At 38.0% G+C, this 21489-nt stretch overlaps 1 protein-coding gene across 1 annotated transcript in view; it reads left to right on the top strand.

Annotated features, from left to right (window-relative positions):
* Window positions 1-282: 282 nt before the first annotated feature.
* Window positions 283-21489, top strand: part of LOC134790962 (protein Wnt-6) — a 42333-nt gene continuing 21126 nt past the window's right edge. The window contains exon 1 of the mRNA XM_063761987.1: window positions 283-482. Within this exon, the coding sequence (XP_063618057.1) occupies window positions 421-482 (62 nt within the window). The 5' untranslated portion in view covers window positions 283-420. The remainder of the gene's footprint in view (window positions 483-21489) is intronic.

A 21489-nucleotide genomic window follows, 5' to 3' on the forward strand; every position in this document is an offset into this window, starting at 1 on the left:
TGTTATTAAATATTTATCATCCAAAATCATCATTTAAAAGTCAACTCTACCAGCAAACATAAGAAAACAACTCAAAATTTGCAATTGATTACTTTGCCTCACATGTGAATAAAATGCAACTTTGCTATCAGTTTTTGAAGTGCAAAGTAAGCCTTTCCGAGCTGGTGTGGTGAAAAGTATTTAATTCACGCGTGTAAGCTTTTCTAATCATGGAGGCTAATCCGCCAAATCTCAACCAAAATAGCGCGAAAATCGCTCGAGCGCGCAACCCTGCGCGCGCGCAGGTGAGCCGTCAGTCGTCGTCGCGATCTCCGCCCGAAAGGGAACGCGGTACGCTGCGAAATTTCGGTGTTTTCTAAAAGTTTCCAATGTAAACCTGAACCTGTTCCAGCATGTTCGCGATGTAGTGATGTCCCAGAGATGCGGCCTGTAGTCATCGCCGCTTGCCTGATTCTGCTTGCGCCCATCACTGACTCCTGGTGGTGAGTTGACCATACAATAATAAAAGGAAAAAAAAATGGTTGTCTGTAAAGTCGGTTTACGGACGATAATTTTGCGTGATAACGTCATAAGAAAACATTACCATTACATTACGTAACGTTACCATGGAGATCTGTCCACAACGTTACCATGGAGATCTGTCCACAACGTGCTTTAAAAGTGCCCTCCGCTAATATACTTTACAGAAAACTCTGTATTAAATCAAATATGTACGTCAACCTGTGTTTACAGGGGGCCTAGCCAAGGAGACAATAAAGTACGTCGACGTCGATAAACGTCAAACGAAAAGAAAAAAACTATCGGGGTGACAGATGCTACAAAGAGTAACGTGATTATTTCCATAGGTACATTATTAAATTTTCGGTTGGCGTTTTTTATCTACGGTTTTCATCGTGGCTAGCCCCCCATTGACGTTATCTACGCAAAGGCCAAGGGCCAAGGGTACTTCTTTAGTTTTTGAGTAATGAATGTGAATCATCAGCTGATAAATATTTCAAGTAAGATATGAGTTTTAAGTCGAATTTACTAAAATTAATTGTAGGAATAGTACATATCTACGGTGGAAATTTCAATTGTCGTAAGGGACATTGAAATTTACAACATGTCCCTTACGACATTTGAAATTTCCACCGTCGATATCAAAACAAATGAAAAAACTTACATATTTGTGTGTTGGGTATATTTATGGAGAAGGGATAACTGTCAGTTTCATGGACCGTTTTCCGAAGTTAAAAATGTATTGAGAGACTCGTCTTTATATATTCTGTCGCTGTCACCCCCTTATTCATAGAACTACATGCCTCAATAGGGGATATTACTGCAATGTTCTGCCGCCAGAGTGCAGCACTAAGCTACCTAGTAAACCATAGAGTCACTAATACATACTGTGCTTTATACTGTTTTTTGACAAGTTTTCACATAAAATATGACATTGATGCATCAAGGCGGTTTGTTAACAAGGGCCTACCGGAAAACGCGAAAATCGAAATTTAGTTATCTTCCTCTTTATCGCTCGAATATGCAAGAGTGATAGAGAGGTTAGATAACTAAATTTCGATTTTCTTGTTTCGCGGTAGACCCCCAGATTGTGATGGATTGTGGCAGTAACGCCCCCTACGCAGGGTTTCGCGTAATATTCCCTATTAGTTAATTTATGTTTTATCTCTTTCTTCAAATACATAAGTCATAACGATGAATGATTAAGACAAACGATCAATAGCTACATTGCGAATTGTAAATGAGCATGTTTGAGGCTTGTAGTGCGTTTATGAATAACGCCATAAGGCTTAGAACTCACTGCGATTAATTTCTTGCGGTTTCAGTCAAATTTTTTGCAGTTTCAGTCTTGGACGTGCGTGCGCTTATGAAGCAATGCCGTAAGTACGTTACACTTTTTGCGGTTCTGAAGCAGTGTGTTCTACGCCTAAGTAGTGATGTGCCGATGAGAACGTTCTCGTTTCTGAGAATTTCATTCCGAAGAAATTTCCGGAAAATTTCCAACTTTCTCGAGAACGTTCTCTTATTGGCATAAATAAGTTATTATGAACGATCTGATTTTTTTTAAGGGTGACATATTTACTTTTTTATTTTTTAACAAGCAGAAACGTCTGCGAACGATGCTATTAAACTTAGAATAAATTTAAAAGTGGAAAAATTACTGTCTTGGGTGAGACTTGAACTCACAACCCCTGGATCCAGGGGTCCAGGGGTACAGTAATTTTTCCACTTTTAAATTTATTCTAAGCTTAATATTTACTTTTGTTAAGTTTATACCTTTTGCCTCAAATAACTTGTTAAGGCAATTTTGTGTTGATTTACTCCTGGTTTTTTTATCAATTAGTATTATTTTGTTATATTGCTATGAATGGTGCCAAGTATTTGCTTTTAAGCTTCCATGGTAGTTGTCTTATCTCCTACAGTAAGCGATTAAACAAAAGAAAGGGCAAAACTCTCAGAGAAGGTTTCCGAGAAATTTCCGAGAACGTTTCCGATAGATTTCTTTGTTCTCGGGAAAATTTCGAGAACGACACATCGCTACGCCTAAGACCGCTAGTAGTGAAATCATTCATGTCACTTAAGGTGAAGCATATAAAGGTAGACGAGAGAAAGTGCACTTAAGGTGTTATGAATAAAGGTAAAACCAGTCGGAAAGCTGTTTTAGTAAAACAATAGTGTTGGAAACGTTTTGTACGACAAATAGCTACTTAATTGAAAATACTTACCTTTTAGACATTACAATAATAACTAATTTCTATTTCATATTCCGTGTTTGTACAGTAAGCTGCAGAGAAAAGTACCCTCTTTGCATATAAGTTTGTATGCAAAGGTACTAAGCGAATAGTATTGCTGACTGTACCTTGAGTATTTTTTCTCTAATATCCGTGAGATGTGACAGGAACGTAGTTCAGAAAAATACCATTTACATCGAAATGTATGGAGGTTTGTACTGTTCAGGGCCATACTACTAAGTATTTCTTTTTTTTTTGATCTCAGTATTTATCTGTACAAGTATAATTTAGGGGGCTCGGGGCTCCACAAGGCGCTCAGCAAACATCTAAGGGAGGCCACAGGTGACCCTCGCCCAAGCAGCTTTCTCGCGCAAAGATTGGCCATAGCAATTCAGCGCGGGAACGCTGCCTGCGTGATGGGCACCCTACCAAGGGCGCAAAATTTTTTAATGAGTTTCAACTTTCGACCCAGTACAAATATAGTAATACATATACATATATATATATGCAGGGGTGCTATAAGCAAATAGTTTTGCTAATTGTACATACTTGAGTGAAAATATCTTATGTTATGAACCTTATACGGCTATGATATCACTACCTATCTTTCGTCCCTTTCTCTTCAGAGAAAGGCAAAATTTCTTTTTATAACAACCTACATAAAGTAAATAGAAACCTTGCGCTATCAAAGGGGAGAGATGTAATAGTTGCAACGACTCTTATCTAACATGTTATTGCTATTTAGCTAAATGGATGCTAAACTATAATAATACTTTAGAGATTTATAACAGGGAAGCGCTATAAAGCTATTTCAAACATCTATTCGCTTCAGATGGAGAACAAAGGGCGTCTATTTGTGACTGATTCAATGGATATGGGGCGCGTACACATTAATTAACAAGGCCTATAATCGACAAGAGGGTAAGGCATACACTCTTGTGCTGAATATTGATTGTCATAATAAATAGGACATAAAAAAATTAAAATTATAATAAAATAAAAGATTTTTATATTTCAAAACAAAAAAATGTACCATTATATACCTCTAAACTAAATGGTATATTAGGGTTCCGTACCCAAAGGGTAAAACGGGACCCTATTACTAAGACTTCGCTGTCCGTCCGTCCGTCCGTCCGTCCGTCCGTCCGTCCGTCCGTCTGTCACCAGGCTGTATCTCACGAACCGTGATAGTTAGACAGTTGAAATTTTCACAGATGATGTATTTCTGTTGCCGCTATAACAACAAATACTAAAAACAGAATAAAATAAAGATTTAAATGGGGCTCCCATACAACAAACGTGATTTTTGACCAAAGTTAAGCAACGTCGGGAGTGGTCAGTATTTGGATGGGTGACCGTTTTTTTTTTGCTTTTTTTTTTTTTTTTTTTTGCATTATGGTACGGAACCCTTCGTGCGCGAGTGCGACTCGCACTTGCCCGGTTTTTTTTCTATAATGTCAATATCCAGAGAGAAAATTTGGACTACGTTTGCATGGAGAATGGACCAGTTTCCTCTTAAAGCTAAAGGCGTTCTCCAATTAATCCTCATTTGTCAGGGTAGCGATTAATTGTGCTCGCCAAAACTTCCTGGCCGTCTCCTTGAACTTAATAATTATTTCCCTACATGCACCAACAAAGAGCAAAGACTACAGGGTGTCCCGACAAAACAATGAATTTAGAACTTACTGGCGACCCGCCCAGGCTTCGCACGGGTTAACAAATTATACACCTAAACCTTCCTCAAGAATCACTCTATCGATAGGTGAAAACCGCATGAAAATCCGCTGAGTAGTTTTTGAGTTTATCGCGAACATACAAACACACAAACAGACAGACGCGGCGAGGGACTTTGTTTTATATGTATAAGGTGCAGTGATATATGAATGAATGAAAATCTTTATTTCAGGCAACTAATTGCCCATACATAAATACCTTAAAACTAGCATACATATCATCTGCATCTCTTATAAGTAATATATATTTTCCAAGTGTCTTTATAAGAACTGCTGGTAGCCCTAGCCCAGCGGTAACAGTGCAACTTTCAATCCAGAGGTCCGGGTTCAAACCCCGGCTCATACCAATGAGTTTTTCGAGACTTATGTACGATTTATCATTTGATATTTACCAGCAGCTTTTCTGTGAAAGAAAACATCGTAAGGAGACCGGAAAAAATGCCTGGTTTCCCTTCTGGGTCAAAAGGTCAGATGTCAGTTCGTTTTCTTAAAAAAATAGTGTCTAACGCCAATTCTCGGGATTAGTTGCCGAGCGAGCTCTAGGGCAAAGAACGCGCAGCGCAATGAAAGATCTATACCTACGTATTATCTCTCATTCCAAGGTTTACCTCGATGTCCGGCTTAATTTGCCTGAGTTATTATTGATACCAGACAATAGCCATTTAATTACTTGCAGATATCACCGATATGTTCCCTATATCCATCCATGCTGGCCTTGTACAGTCACCTGCAATAATATGTTACACAACGAAGGCCGCAAAAATATCTGACACAATCTTATTTGTAGAGCCATAAGCGCGTGTCACATAATTTTGCGGCCTTCGAAGAGTAAGATATTATTACAGGTGACTGTACCATCGGCCGTAAAAGTGCATGGCGACTTTATCAATGAATTCATTCACAATTTCTCCACGCAATTTCGTAGCGCACTGTACATATTAAGGTACTTTTAATAAACTTCATAACAAAGCTTGATTTTGCGAGACACATACGAGCATCATTCTATTCTGTAAACTGTATTGGTGAGATGGATTAATGATGACTTTGATGAGATGATAACTGCAAACTCCACTATGTACCTATTTGTAATGTTGATTTTCTATTCTTCTTAAATCTGTATAATGCTTCTTTTAAATATTATTTGGTATCTTTTTCCTTCTGAACTTTGCCGAGATTACGTAAGACTTTCCTCTTCCTTCTTTTCTTATAGAAGATAAAAGGTTGGATGGAGTAAGATAAACATTGTGGTAAGTTAAGTACTTGTAGGGAATTCCCACGATCCTCGTACTCTTTTTCTTGCCCTGAGTTTAATGAATTATGTTTCTCTTACCCCCAAATGACCTTAAACAGTCCTATCAGAAACATAGAGATTTTTTTCGGGTCATCGAGTTTTTTCCATACAATTTATTATTAAATCCATAACCATTCCACGCATCCTGTAAAGTTAATCGCCGTGGCCGCATCAGATAATAAATTCGCAATACAAGTTATAAATCAGAGGCATGAAATTCAATAAAGTCATATCGGGCGGGAACCACCTCGGTTCAGACTTTAATATGCAATTAATCAGCCGAGCTGAATTAGGAGCTCGATCAGCAAAAAGTATGGAGCCAAGATGGAGTTTGGTTTTCGAAATTATTTTTGATAAACGTGAGAATTAATTTGATCCAGAGCACTTAACTACACAACTTGTTGTGTGTTATGGACGTTTTATTGACAGCAATAAAGGAGGACTCGCGCTAGACCGGGCCGTGCTGGGACCGGGGCGTCCGACATCTCATTTTCTATGACGGCTGATCGGTGATCACGTGGTGCTTTCCATAGAAAACGAAGCTCCAGAAGCTCCGGCCGGCCTGGCCACGGCCCGGTCTAACGTGAGTAATCCTTAAACTAATGGTCCGGGCTTGGACATCCTGAAGTCTGTAGACCTATTATGGTTGCGTCTCATCATCTTTCTAGCATAGCCTCAGCTTTTTTGTCACAGCGTTGCCAAGGATCTCCGGTTCCACTCAGCAACCTAATTTCATTAAATGACTTGGCAACAGGTTTTTGCCAAAGCTCTGTCATCTGCCTTTTCAACCCAGAGTAAAAACTATAGACAGACTTATTTTAGATACGTACGGTTTCCTCACGATGCTTTCTTTCACCGATAAAAAAGATGGAAATATTGACTATATTTAACTTTTTGTGACAATTCAAAGTATTTCCATCATTTCGACATCAATACCATACGTACTTACCGTACATTAAGGTACGCGCGATCAGGCGGCCAGCCGAGCGTGACAAATGACATCATCTCATTACGATTCACGATCTTGTCAACTGATTGACAATTAGAACAAATAGGTATCTCGTCAATACATAAACGGTTCGAATGCTATCTTTGGATATTTGTATCAACTGGTTTGGATAAGTATTTGTTAAATATAGCAGTAGCAAAAAATATTATATTTATAATGTTTATATTTCGTTTCCGCTTCTTTAAAATTGTGAGGTTTATTTTGTGCGTATAGAAATAAAGAATAGTATGCCTACCGTTAAAGGGAATTGAGGAAGGCTTTTGGATCCTGGCAGAGAATATGAGCTAGAGGGAGAGAATAAAATAAAGTAGGATTTTCAAAGCCTCGAAATGTGAATTATTATGCTACCGAGCATGCACATGAGACTGGAATTTTTTGCAGATTTTTCAAACGTTTTGAACTTGACCCCCATAAACTAGGTAAATACATGGTCTAATAAAACATGGTCTTCCATTCCCAGAGTGACACGGGCCTACGTCACAATAACATTGCCACTTTATTTCAACATAACATGTTACATGGGTACATTATACCTATGGTTAATAAGTTAAAATATTTCTTTATAATTTTATAATTTTCATTTATATGTCAGTTATATTTTTTTATTAATCTTAATATTTTTTATTTTTAAATATATAATGTAATTTTTGACGATCATGATGAGAAGATAAACATAATTTTGACGAATGTAGCAAATTTATAGTGTAATTTTCATCTTGAAATAAAGAAATCTAAATCTAAATCTAATCTATGTATTTTAGCTTAAATTTTACAATAACACGTCATTTTTAATTACTCGTTAGCAATATCTTCCGATTCACGAAAGAAATTTCAGACTTTCGGGTAATTCTGTTTATACTACTGGCAACACAGGATAGCGCTGTGCACATTTGACAATTCGGATCTAGATAACTTCATGCCCTGACCGTTATCCTTGTCGAACGCGTGTTAATTGTTATTTCCTTCTCGCTCAGTGTCAGCAGTCGCAGTGTTTTCCAAACTTTTCACGCCGTAAGCTTGGTAATTAATGTGTAACTGTGAATTAGTTTTTCAAACGTTTGTCTTGTATAGATAAATAAAGTTTAATTTAATACATTAGATTTGTTTTATTTTACTATGTTTCTACATGAATAACTTAAAATTAATGCCGTTAAAATAATTTTCACCGTTGGTTAAAATTCTCTCACATTTCAAAGTTTGAGAACCTGTAAACAGCATGATGACGTAGGCGCGTGTCAGTTAGGTCATACGCGAATCTCGGAATGGAGTACCAGGCGGAGTATATTATTATACCATGGGTAAATAAAGTGAGGTCAGAAATCCGTATTTGCCCACTGTTAATATGTGCTATATTCTTGTGAACAGTAGAATGCCATTCCGATCTTCATAGCGCAATGTCCTTCCATCAGGCAATCGGTATACCGCAAGCGATGTGGTGGCAATTTGAGCGGCATCGTCTGGAAGACTAATACTGTACTTACAAAACAACTTCACTGCGCATCGTGTCACCGCGTCTTCAAAAGAAAGTTTGGTTTTGCGAGCCACGAAGCATTTTAAACAAGAACTGTTGATGTAGTAGCCATTGGCGGATAGTGGCGGATACGGCAATTAAGATTGAAGATGATGATGATGTATGTGCTAACGACCAGAAACACTAACTACCCAAAACTCCATTTTTGTAGCACACGGAAACTAGATCGGAAACCGTGGAATCACTCACCTTACCAATACCAATCAAGTTATTGACCATAAAAGCGACGCGTGGGCGAGATGTAAGGCCTAAATGAGTCGCCTACGTCTCCAAATAATATCGATTTGTTAATTAATTTATAGCCTTTTTACGTAATCGGTCAATCACTTTTCGGAGCGTCATGGACTAGCGGGAATTTATATATTAAGACAGTATTGTAGAAAATCTAATTTGAATTATCGTGAGTTATACTAATATTAAGCTACTGCTGCGTACGGTCAGCAGCAGAAGTTGCTAAACGGGCGAGGTGTTCAAAATTACCTTGACGCGCTCTTATTCTCTTAACAGTAAAGTCGCGTCAAGATCATTTTGAACACCCCGCGGCGCGGCGCGCGGGTATCGTGACCGCTGCTCATGCACTGTTAATGCTTGAAAATGGAGACCTAGGCTCTCCGAAACATGTCACGCAAGTGTCTAAAACATACGTGAGTTAAACCGAAAAAAAATATCTTAGTCGTAACAAATATCTGTTAGTTAATACATATTTTGAATGAGATCTGAAAGCTGACGATGAATGTTGGTCGGGCAAAATTATTTTGCGCATGGAGCGACGTTTAAAAGTTATTTTACAATCAAGAAAGTATTGTATAAATTACCAACTCATGGTTAGAGTCGCATTACCATTGCTACTACATATTACCAAAAAACATTTCTAATAAAGAATATGTTTTAAGGAAATAGCCATTACCTATAGCTAGAGATGGGTAACTACCCGGGTAAATACCCGAGAGCGGGTATTTACCCGGTAAATACCCGATATTTACCTACCCGCGGGTAAATACGCAGGTATTTTCATTTTTCTTCTAAATTTGATGTGTTTAATGGTATGTGAGTATAAATAAGATTAATTTAAGTATTTTTTTATAATGTTACATAAAATGTATGTTCAAACTAATTACGAAAAGGTTGCTATGACGTGAAGTACGATTTTAACATATCAGTCCAATTATGAATATCGTGTAAAAACATTCCCTGGCTTTCAGAAATGTTTTAAAACGCTTTTAATATACATTAGAAAGATGAAAATAAAGACTACCACTGAATGATAATAAAAAAAAATTTTGCAGTATCACAACTTGGGAACCTCAAAGTCAAATACTGTTAGTTTTTGGACAAAAATGTATATAACCTTTTTTGTAGGAAATTCTGTCTACTTTAGTTTGTACATACATCACTTTTCGATATTAATGACAGATTCCAAGAAATATGAAAAAGTTCACTTTCACCCCCCTCCCCAACCCCCCACCCCCCGCCGACCGAAGTTCGAATGCGTATTATCAATGTATAAGTACGATAATTTACTTAAATCAAAATAAAATACTCTTATGACGGCCTTTTTTATATATTTATCAAAATTGTACTAAAAATTCCTTAGTTACAACTGCAGGTTTCACTAAACAATTTCATTTTAAATGACACACAATAATTACAACCATTAACTCGGTTTATATCTCCACTTTAACACAAATTGACATGTGCAACAAGAAATGAATCTACCCGTCCATTTGGGTAGATACGGGTAAATACCGGGTAGATGGGTATTTACCGGGTATTTACCTGGGTGGGTAAATTGGGTAAATACCCGCGACCCATCTCTACCTATAGCTCCACCACTTGTGGATTTATGGGCGCCATTTTGCGATTAGTCATAAAAAAAATGTATCGTAATGACTTGTGTTAAAACATAAGACGGTTGCAAGTAGATCAATAACCCGTGGAGATCGAAGTAATCAACACAATAAAAGTAAAGCAAATAAAGTAAAACAAGATTTATAGAGCAATTAATTTTGTTTTAACTTGCATCTAAAAGCTACCACGTATTAAGACTTTTAAGGAGAAGATAAGTAATGTTTGTTTTTTAATTTAGGAATCTGTTTGTGTTACGTATAATATAAAATCATAAATTTATAATATATAGAGATACCGTCTCAGCGAGCTGTCACTGTTGCCACTTTTGTTTAGTGTACGATTAACAATTTAACACCACCTTGCTGTAGCCATGTCGATAAAGTCATATCGATAAACTATCGACATTTCTTGCAATTTTAATTTTACTTCAAAGGTTTAACGATACCTAAAATGAACAAAAACGCTTTTATTCTTTATTGTGGTTATCAGATCACAATTTTATCGTCACGCCCCAGCAGGGAACGAAGGGAAAGTTCAGATATTTAATTAAAATACATAAATACCTACTAAAATATGTGTTCCGAAATAATTGAATTATTTTATTATATTCTAATATATTTATTATTCATTAGCATTTCAATTATGTTTATGTTTAACGAAGATATTGAAGCTTCAATTAATAGCTATTTCGTTCCGCTATGTAGCGTTTATCGATATATAACATGATTAAAATCGACTTTTCACATCCCTAAAAGAGCACACATACACGTTTTTACGCACACATACACAGCCTGGATGCACCAAAAAAGGCAACACTTTGATTTGAAGTACATCTTGTCAACAGTATAGTTGTCCTTTTTTGACAAACGGCATTTTTAAAAGAGAGAGGAGAGAGAAATGATACTAGTTGCTGCGCCGTCAAAGAGAACAGAAAACGTGGGGGCCTTGTATAAAATACTACTATTTTAAGTATAAGCTCATGCGCAATAATCGAACGAGCGAGCGAAGCGAAGTTCTTACATTCGACTTGGATCACGCGGCTGGCTAGCGGCACGTCCCGGCATTTCGATGTTTTTAAGCTAAACTGTCAGAAGATAGTTTGATACTCAAGAACTTAAGTAAATTTGTTCTATTTTAAATGAAATTGGATAAACGTGTAGTTGAGGGCATTATATTTTAGTGATTAAATTATGAGCAGGCTCGATTAAGGGATTATTGAGGTAGAAGAGCTTAGAAGGCCAAAAAGCTGTTTGTGAGAGGCCTAGCTATTCTGGTCATTTTATTTGCAAAAAACATGGTCGTTTAGTATCAAATGAAAGTGCTCGGTTTGCACTTTTATAATATCGTTTTTAAATTTACCTTTTTGAAATAATTAGCAAGATAAAAATAAAATAATATAAACATAATAATTTGACATTTCACAGGAAATATTTCGGCTTAGCACAGATACAGTTTATTTTAATCTCTATGATTTCTATGATGACTTAAATTCAGGGGAGGGACAGTCGTATATAAAGCACTTTATTCGAAAAAAATAGCGACATCTATATTACTTAACGCTAAACTTTTTTTTTATATGGCTTCACTTAATTCGTCAGAACGTCTTAAAAGTCTTGTATCTAAGGCATGGATCAAACAAAAAAACATCTGTTAGAACGGATTATTTATGGACATCGTTGCCATGGAGGCGATTGTCACAAAAAACAACTTTGTCAAATAAAACTCAAAATATTATAACACCCCATTTATTAAATATATTAATACGGGTCACTCACGGAAGTTTTGTTATTAAAACACCCCATTTATTGTCTGTACTACGACATAATTCAGATAAATAAAAATACTTTCAGTTTTACAATGTTAAAAGAAACAAAGTTTTCATACGCCATCACAGTTGCTGAGAACTTTATTACCAAAAAATTTAGAAAAATTATGGCGGGTAGATTCACAACCTGCTGCGTGTAATTGTGTTTCGTGGTCAATTGTGTGTTATTCCAGTCGTGTATGAAAGGTAATTTATTTACATCAACAATCAAGTTAAAAGTATCTAATCTGTTTTCGTGTATTAATAAATATCCTGAAGCCTTTCTTCAAAGTCAAAGTTTTTTACGTTCGCAACATACTTAGACGCTATTTATGCCTCTCCCCCCCCCCTGATATTGACGTTGATATTTCTGGTTAAAAATTACAGATGGCACTTCAAAATGGATGCAAAGTTCCACGAGAGGGCTCTCTTTGTCCTATATATGAAATAAATAAACTAAACTAAACTAAACTATAATTATTATACATACTACCAAAAAGAATAGATAGTATAGAGGGGTCCTGTCATTGTAAATTTTGTAGTCACTGTAAATTTACTGCCATCTATCTACACACGACTAAAACTCAAAATGAAAACGCATAAAGTTATCAAAAAATGTATATATATGGATAAATGATTTTATTATTTTTATATCATTTTGATCCATGTTCATTCACTGATATCTATGTGTTAAAATTGTTAAATATGAAACGGTGTCGTCACGCCATCTAGCTGAGGATAGGCTAAAGGTGTGTGCGCCATCTATTCGAGAATGACTTTTACTTGAATTCCGAGGCACGTTTTTTCCTTAGACTTTATACGTCTTATACGAAGTTACATATGTCTTTGATACTACTCTTTGCTTAAATCTATTAGTCAAGGGCTCCACAGACCTTGCAATAAATCCAGGCGATCCATTGCAGCCTATAGTGTGACATGAAATAGTAGAAATTGAATAAAATGGAACTCAAAAATGTCCATACTAAATTGTTGCCATGTGTAAGCATTTTACGTCAAAAATGTGACAGTTACGTAGAAAGTGGTATGTACTCTCATTTATTTTCTACTATTTTAGTTTATGACGATACTTAAGTAGGTGCAACAAAGTCATTCGCTCTATAATAATTTTTGGTTAACTGCGAGTTCTCAGTTCGGGGCGAACTACTAGTGTAATTACAGATTAATGTAGAATTCAGCCCTAAGAACATTTATACATATAATGAAGTAAGTATATTAAGTATGTGAATTACTAACTCAACTAACTGAATTAAAAATTTTGTCATTACGATTGCATACCTACCTACTCGAGAAAATGAACACTCTCATAAAAGCTTACGGCGCCTTTGCTTAGGCAATTTTTATTAATTTAATACTTACCCTTATTTTGTCGTGCGCTTGCTTTTCTTCTACAGCTTGGAAAGAAACGAAAGCAAAATTAATTCCGACTTCCCTTCTAATACTGTCAAGTAACATCATCATCATCATCATCATCATCATATCAGCCAGAGGACGTCCACTGCTGGACATAGGCCTCCCCCAAAGAGTGCCACAATGACCGGTCTTGCGCCACCCGCATCCAGCGGACTCAAGTAACAACTTCCCCTTAAATCAGTAACTAATACGACATCGGCCAGTAGTTGGACGCAGTCACAACATTTGGACCCTGAATGACATAAAACCTGACGTCCTAATCGGGACTGTTACAGGTTTATTTTACGATCAATTCCGAATTTATGTAGACTTCAATATAATGATGTTCATTTTATTAACACCTCAAGTAGAGCGTTAATACTGATTTATTCATTATTGTATTTATTTTGACTTCATCTTATCAAACGAAGCGCTACGTTGTGGAATTTCACTGGAACTATTTTTTTCATACTATGCTGAACTGCCACCCCATACATGAGAATAACAGCGCCCTCTTGACAATGATCATATATTACTGGTCAGGCTTTACTCAGATTTCTTTATACTCTAGTTGGAGCAAAAAGCTCTTGACTTAGCACAAGGCAACTCTAAATTATAACAGGGGTGTTTACAGGTCACTACGGGGTCAAAGGAGTCTAGGCTAAGATGGGGCACTCTGACAACACCGATTGTCGAATGTGTGGCGAAGAGGAAGATACAGTAATACATCTGTGTGAATATCACGCCCTCGCCAGACAGAATATTGCTATCTGGAACTAAAGGAATTCCAAGCACTGCCCTTGAGGTCCATCATTTGACATGGAGATGGTCGAAAAAGCTCTTGACTAGGCCAAAGGAAAGGTTGCTCTTAAGGGGGCAATTGCACAAAAGGTCTCGATGGGTCGAAGTGTAGATACACTTTTGTTTTGTAGATACATTGCAGATGCAAGGGCTCCAGAAATAATAAGATAAGATACTTCTACTGGTTCAGTTCGTATCTATTCGCTGCCACATTTCTAACCTTCCGTAAGTCAAGTTTAATGTCTATATCACGGTTCTCGCTATACATTATAGACAAGTTTGATTGATAAAGTGGAGACTGGCTGGCAATAAACCGGCAGACAGATTGGCTCGAGCTCGTGGCCGGACGTCGTAAAGATTACTTATTCTTAATGAATTTTAGCCTTGATGACGGGTTGCGTCAGCGGAGCACCCCTTTATAAAGGTGCATTCACACCGGTGTTAACTTTTGTGGAGAAGAAAAGTAACTAGGTAAGTTGACAAGGTTAGCCGATTGACGACAAAAGACGATAACTTATGTGTGCGTCAAGGGGCAACATGTATTTCTCGCTATACTTCTTTCAGCAGTTACACAGCCACTGACATACAGCCGCCATCAGATATATCGGAGCGGCCGAGATGCTCAAAAATCTATGAACGCGCACTCTAACGCCTTGACTATAGAGGCGTGTTCAGATATTTGTGAACACCTTGGTTGCTCCGATGTATTTGATGGCGACTGTACGAGTACCATTCCTAAGAACTGTGAGTAATAAAGCAAATGATTGAAATGAGCGTGGAACTAGTCCATTTAGCACTGGAGCGATGCCCTGTCGCTCGACCGCCCGCCGCATGTTTGTGTGGCGGTTAGCGGCTGCCCGCTAACACTGGCAAGAAGATCAACTCACGCGCAGACGGTTACTAAATCCTATTCATCCGTGATAATTACCAACTATAAGCAAAACGTAGGTAGATACACATACATACATATACATACATATAATCATGCCTATTTCCCGGAGGGGTAGGCAGAGACCACGGATTTCCACTTGCTACGATCCTGACATACCTTTCGCTGAATTCGCTTCCTTCACTTTCATAACATTCCTCATACACGCTCGCCGGTTTAGGGGTAGGTAGATACAATCAAGGAATTTGATTTCTACACTAATTTATGCCTTATCTCAGTGACAGTGGAGGCCAATTAGAACTTCCATCCCTATAATTAAATGATGTCATTTTGTTATCATTCAATCGTGCCTTTCGCTCGCGCCAATAATATACGAACAAGAAAAAGCGAAAATGCAGCGTGATTTATTAAAAATCTAACCGCCTTTGAAAAACTCAACTAGCGTGAATTGGTTCAAAATAATCAAAATAGGGAAGAGTGGTGTTATCTTGTATGAGAAAAATAGTTATTTGTACAACAAGAGATCAAAGTTTGATATTTCTTCGAGTGCTTATTTTGAGTCCCGTGCAAGCGAAAGATTCTATAATAGATTCACGAGCGTAGCGAGTGAATCTAATTTAGAATCTTGAGCGTAGTAAGGGATTCAAAAGCGCACGAGATGTAAATAACTTTGATCTCGTGTAGTACACAAAAAATACACACACCCTAAGCAGTGAGAACATACCTAGAGGGACAGAGATAATAGAACCCAAGTATATCGAACTTGTATTAGACCCCGCATGTTGAAATGACTATAAAGGTCACTTGAATGTCATTTTGTCTCACTCAGTGAGCAAAATCGCATTTTGCTCACTGAGTGAGACACAATCAGTGAGCAAAATGCGATTTTGCTCACTGAGTGAGACAAAATGACTCAGTGAGCAAAATCGCATTTTGCTCACTGTTTTTAAGAAGCAAAGTACCCTTGTTCGAGCTGCTGAGGTGAAAAAGGTTTTAATCAACCTCGGCCTAAACTAGGTATGTAGGTACTCCATTCTTGTCAAATTCGGTGTGGCCCTCATATTATCCTATTTGGGTAACTGAGGCAGTGTAGTATTAGTTGCGCATCTTTTCTCGGATTAATCGTAAGTATTGTTCCATATCATCTCTAAATTATAGGTTTCATAATAGTTTAGTCTATGTACCAATAATCTTTGCCCAAAAACATGCAGTGTACAGCGCGTCCCTGTGCGTAGAATCTCACCAATTATCGCACCGCACCCAGCACTCGGTGGCGCTAATACGCGATATGTGATAATATGGTTTGCAATAGAAAATAGTAATAAATAGATAATAAATAAAGGACACTTTTACTCAGATCGACCCAATCCCACAGTAAGCTCCCTCAATATTAAAAAGGCTTGTGTTGTGATGGGTACTACACGACGATATATTTGAGTATAATATAGTTACACATATATGAAAACTTATATATGTAAAAAGAAACATCCATAACTCAGACACAAATATTTGTGGTAAGTAACACACAAATATGCTTCGTAGGCAGGGTCACTACCGACAAGACTAGGAGGCCGTCACCGCCAAACTTCTATGAAATTATGAAGTATATCAAAATCGCTGCAGAGTTATGGTCTAACTCTAGGAGGATCTTGGTGAAATATACCATATTCATGTGAAGTGCAGTAAACAAATCTGTTCGATTGAGCTTCAGCAAGTTGTTTCACGAACTGAAGATTTTTTTGATTTGTAGGTACACTAGCAGAAAATATGTATGAGTAGATAAGTAGTGGTATAGTTATACATGTCGTGTAATAAATTGTCGCTTATAATCAGATTAAACTTAATGAATGAGGGATGACTTACGCTAGACCGACCCGGTGCCAGGGCCGAGGCGTCCGACACGTAATTTTCTATGAGGGCTGATCGTTGATCACGTGGTGCTTTCCATAGAAACCGAAGCGCCGGAAGCTGCGGCCCGGCGGCCCCAGCCCGGTCTAGCGTGTCATTTTAACAACTGTATTCTATAATTTTTGACGTGTACGTCGTGCATTGCATACTACTTAGACAGTTTGGTTCGGTTAGGTATAATTGATTAACGATTAACCTTGATGAATTACATTACTATTATTTATGGTTACATGATTAAAACATTCATCAATCACAATTAGCTGTCAATACATTCACAGCATTACTATTAAAGGCCTGTGCACACTGGCTGCGTGTGCGTGACGTGCGTTGTAATGTATACAGATCCTTATGAGAAACGGCACACCAATTGCGTGACGTGTGCGTGTGCGGCTCCAACATTTTAGCGCACGCAAACGTGCACGTCACGCACACGCAGCCGGTGTGCACAGGCCTTAAGTCTCAAACAATTACAATTAGCAGAACTCTATAGGTTTGGGTACCTATAAATAAGGATGCTCATCATTATTTAAGTAAACCAGCCGGGTGTCAAATACCCTAAAACCGTCTTAAAACCTTCAGGACTGTCCCTCATTCAACTAGAGTGAGTAGAGTGACAATGAATGAGTGTATTTGCGGACACCGGGCGAGGCGCTAACTCGCGACTTGGACACGATTAGCGACGGCATGACGACTTAACTGTAAACATCATTACCATTACACATTCACAACAATTTTATGTCAAGTTAAACACGGAAAAAATAGCCTTAAGTAATCGTAATAAGAGTTAAAGTTAGTGTAAGTTTATAGTAGTTTTGAGTATCTGTCAACAGCTAGCAATCGTCAGACTAGATCGGTCTGTCACTGTCCGAGTGTAAACACTTTTAAAAAGTTTATGTTGTGGATTGTTGTCGCAAGGTTTTAGCGGGCGCATCATGAGCGCTCATGCCACACTGCCCGTGTATTTTCCTTGATTACGTAAGCGCAGGCGACTCTGTTCTTCGGTCAACCAATGAAACGTGATCTTGAGATCAGTAGCAAGTATATGTAACGGGAGAACACACATCTGGTTACTCTAGGCCTTCGACTAGCGAAAGAATGAGAATGACACCCCCGGCATGTCCCCGTGTTTGAGTTGTCGTTAAAATTGGGTCCGTGTACGGCCATTGTTGGCTTTGAGGCTTTCGAAAGTGGATGTTATTTTATGAAATAGGGCGTTTAGCTCCTAACTTTGGAGGTTAGTTTGCGTGACGAGATATTTATAAAAAACTGGCGTCGTTTGACAGCACCGTCTCGTGGAAACGAGTTCCTTATGTGTTTAATAAAAAACGGTCGTTAGTTACACTATTTTAACAAATGAATTAGATTAAATTAAATTACAGTAGGTAAATAACAACCCCGGAGACAACCCACAATCGTGTGATGTGGCGCAAAAATACTAGAGGAGGGCTGACCCCAAGTAAAGTGGGATGAAAGCCAGGACCAATAAGAAAAAAGTAGGTAATTAAAATATGGCCCAAACATACGTTGAGAAATATTTTTAGGAATATTTTTCTTATTTTTACGTCATCACAATCATTTAACTAGGTAAATCAAAACGTATTATCATCAAAATATTGTCCTTTAGCTGTAACACACACAAACACAAACGCAAATTATTGTTAAAATTATCAACAATATGTGCCGCCGTGAATTTTTTTGTCTGTATCTTCTAGATCTAAATCGCCTAGATGTTTTTTCACACAAAATATTTCGAACCTCAGAATTGTATGAACATATGCTCATTCACGTCCATATCGCATATCTGCGGTGAACACGAGATGACTTTACGATGACAATCGCAATGTCGCAATACTTTCTTCTGTTAGTACGAGATAAATCTACTTGCAAGTCTTGCGACGCGACGCGTCGACAGCTGGCGAGCTATTCACAGAACGCCTCAGTTTCATGTGACCCTAGTCCAATTTGACCTCTGGATTCGAAACAAATACAAGTTATCGCCAGTTAAGTCAATACTGGTACTACAAACTGCCGCGTCTCGAAGCAGTTGGTTAGCTTTGTGAATGCTTTTCTTATTGCAATAGCTTGCCGAGCGCAGCGCCTCATCAAATCAGAATTCTGAGTTAAGGTGACATTCGGATGAATGCAGCATTACTGTTGCAACGTTACTGCTGCAGCGTTGACGCGGATGATGTCACTATCAATCTCCTTGATAAAAGTTGTGATATATTTAATTACACAAACGGGTCTACCGCGATATAATTTCATTGTTTTAACTTAAATTCCGACGTTTCAGCTGAGTTGCACCAGCTGTGGTCACGGAAAGACTGCATATATAAATTGTGTCATTAAATATGTGTACAAAACGCGAGAGTTTAAAGTGTTATATAATTTGCAAGGAAAGACGGTGGCAGCCTCGAAAAGCTTTTTGTGACCGGCAAAGTGGATGGGAAAAGGCCTGGACGTGGACGCAGTCCAATACGTTGGTCCGACCAGATCCCCACCGCTCTTGACTCCACAGTCCACATGGCTCTCCACACCGCCAAGGACAGAACTAGATGGAGAGAGATTGTGGGAGAGAAGGTGATTCAAAAGGGTGGTCACGACCCTCATCACTGAGGATTACGACGCAAGGAGGACGCGGCATATTTGACGTTGTCAAGCTGCGTATACATGTAGGGTCATTTTTAAGCTCTAGTCAGACTTCTATAGTTAGGTATTTTAGTTGGTGGGCGCAGAGGGCCTACCGCGAACCACGTTCGACGTGTCGCCTCCCTGTCTCACTTAAGTACGAATTTACAAGTGCGACAGAGCAACACGTCGAACGTGGTTCGCGGTAGGCCATCAGGTTCCAGGCCATTTCATTGACATTTGTTTGGAATAGCAAACCTGGCTTTATTACAGCAGGCCATTAGAACGGCGTGCCAATCGTATTGTTGCCACAGCGACAATATTTACTGTCTAGCTGATGGGCCAAAGTAATTGGGATTTGAATATGACGGGACGATTGCGATCTGTCGTGCTCTTGTCTTGTTTCGTGTGGCTAAATAAAACAATTGATATTTGATTTTTAGCGTAATATTTTCATAGCCCTATAGTTACAGGGCTCTAGGGGTAGTTACAGTAAAAGGGCTCATTTAGACGGTGCGAGAAATCGCAGGAGAGTTTCATTACGTTGCGGTATTTGATCGGTCGGCTGAATTGGATGTAACCTCAATAGTCCTCAGTGTAAGTAAAATCGCATGCGAGTTTGCGCGCCGTCTAAATAAGTCCTAAGTTAAGCTTAATTTGGCACAAATTCCTATAGAAAGCTGGTGCAATTTGAAATTTTCTTGCTATCCCGTAAATAATCCTTAAGGTGGTGAAACGAAAAATCGAAATATTAGCGCTGGAAGTCGCCAGCATCATGCTGAAGACCATATAGTGGCACTTTCTCCTTTCTATGTTTTTCTGTATTGTATAATTTTATATTCTGTATTTGTGCTTACAAATGAACTATTTCTACCTCTATTCTATTCTAAATTAGTCATTAGTCAATCAACATGCTGCTAAAATGGAGACGGCATCACCTAACAAACGCGTAGCTTTTAATCAGTTTTGCAATTCAACCCGTCAAATGTCTCATTAGTTTAAAGAAGTCATTTATTCTCATAACCCGCCTACTAATCAACTAACCCAAATATATAGCAATTCGTTAATTCGGCACTTGTTCATTACGGCTTCCTTTCCGCGCTCGGCCGCCCAACCACATGGTGCTTTGAAGAATAATTAATTGGCATACAACTTATCACAGTTAATTTATTCGTCTGCATAGACAGAGGTGTGTCGCCTATTTGGCAAAATTCCATCTAAAACAACAACACACAAAAACAAACCATAACTGAAGTCAGTAAGGTTAGGTTCACTTTGATAATCATCTAGTGAATTTTCACGGCTTTTAGAATCGCTGTCACAAAGTGAAACTCATATTGAAGCCAAAATAAATAAGTGAATGACGTATTTCCTAACAGTAATCTAAGCCTTGGATGCAAGTAATTCGTTTGATAAATATTGGCAATGCCGTACGTATTTTGTTACAATATACGTCACGACTTGATAATGTGTCAATGTTTGGAGAGATATGTTCACACTACTTTTAGAGAATTATTTAACCCGCATCATAGACACGTATTGGTTTGAGTAACACCTACTCATAGTTGTTGACGACGGTCACGACTTTTTAGCGTCACGGTAAAATGCATTACCAATATTCATGTAATACCTAGGTACTTAGTTATTTTTGCAGACTAAAAGCCCAAGCTGTAGAAATTGTCAAATTGGGATTTTTTTAAATATGATTTACTAATGTTATCGTTAATTTTGCTTAATAGCTTAAAGGCCCTAAAGCGATAACCTTAAGGTAAATAGTAGCAGAGTAAAGGATCATTTGCGTTAGAATGGTCCGGGACCGGGCCGAAGCGACCGACACTTCGTTTTCTATAGAAATCATCACGTGATCAAAAAGGTCAGAAGTGGCTATCTATAGAAAAGGAGGTGTTA

Source organism: Cydia splendana, chromosome 5 (assembly GCF_910591565.1).
Source record: "Cydia splendana chromosome 5, ilCydSple1.2, whole genome shotgun sequence".
Lineage (NCBI taxonomy): Eukaryota > Metazoa > Arthropoda > Insecta > Lepidoptera > Tortricidae > Cydia > Cydia splendana.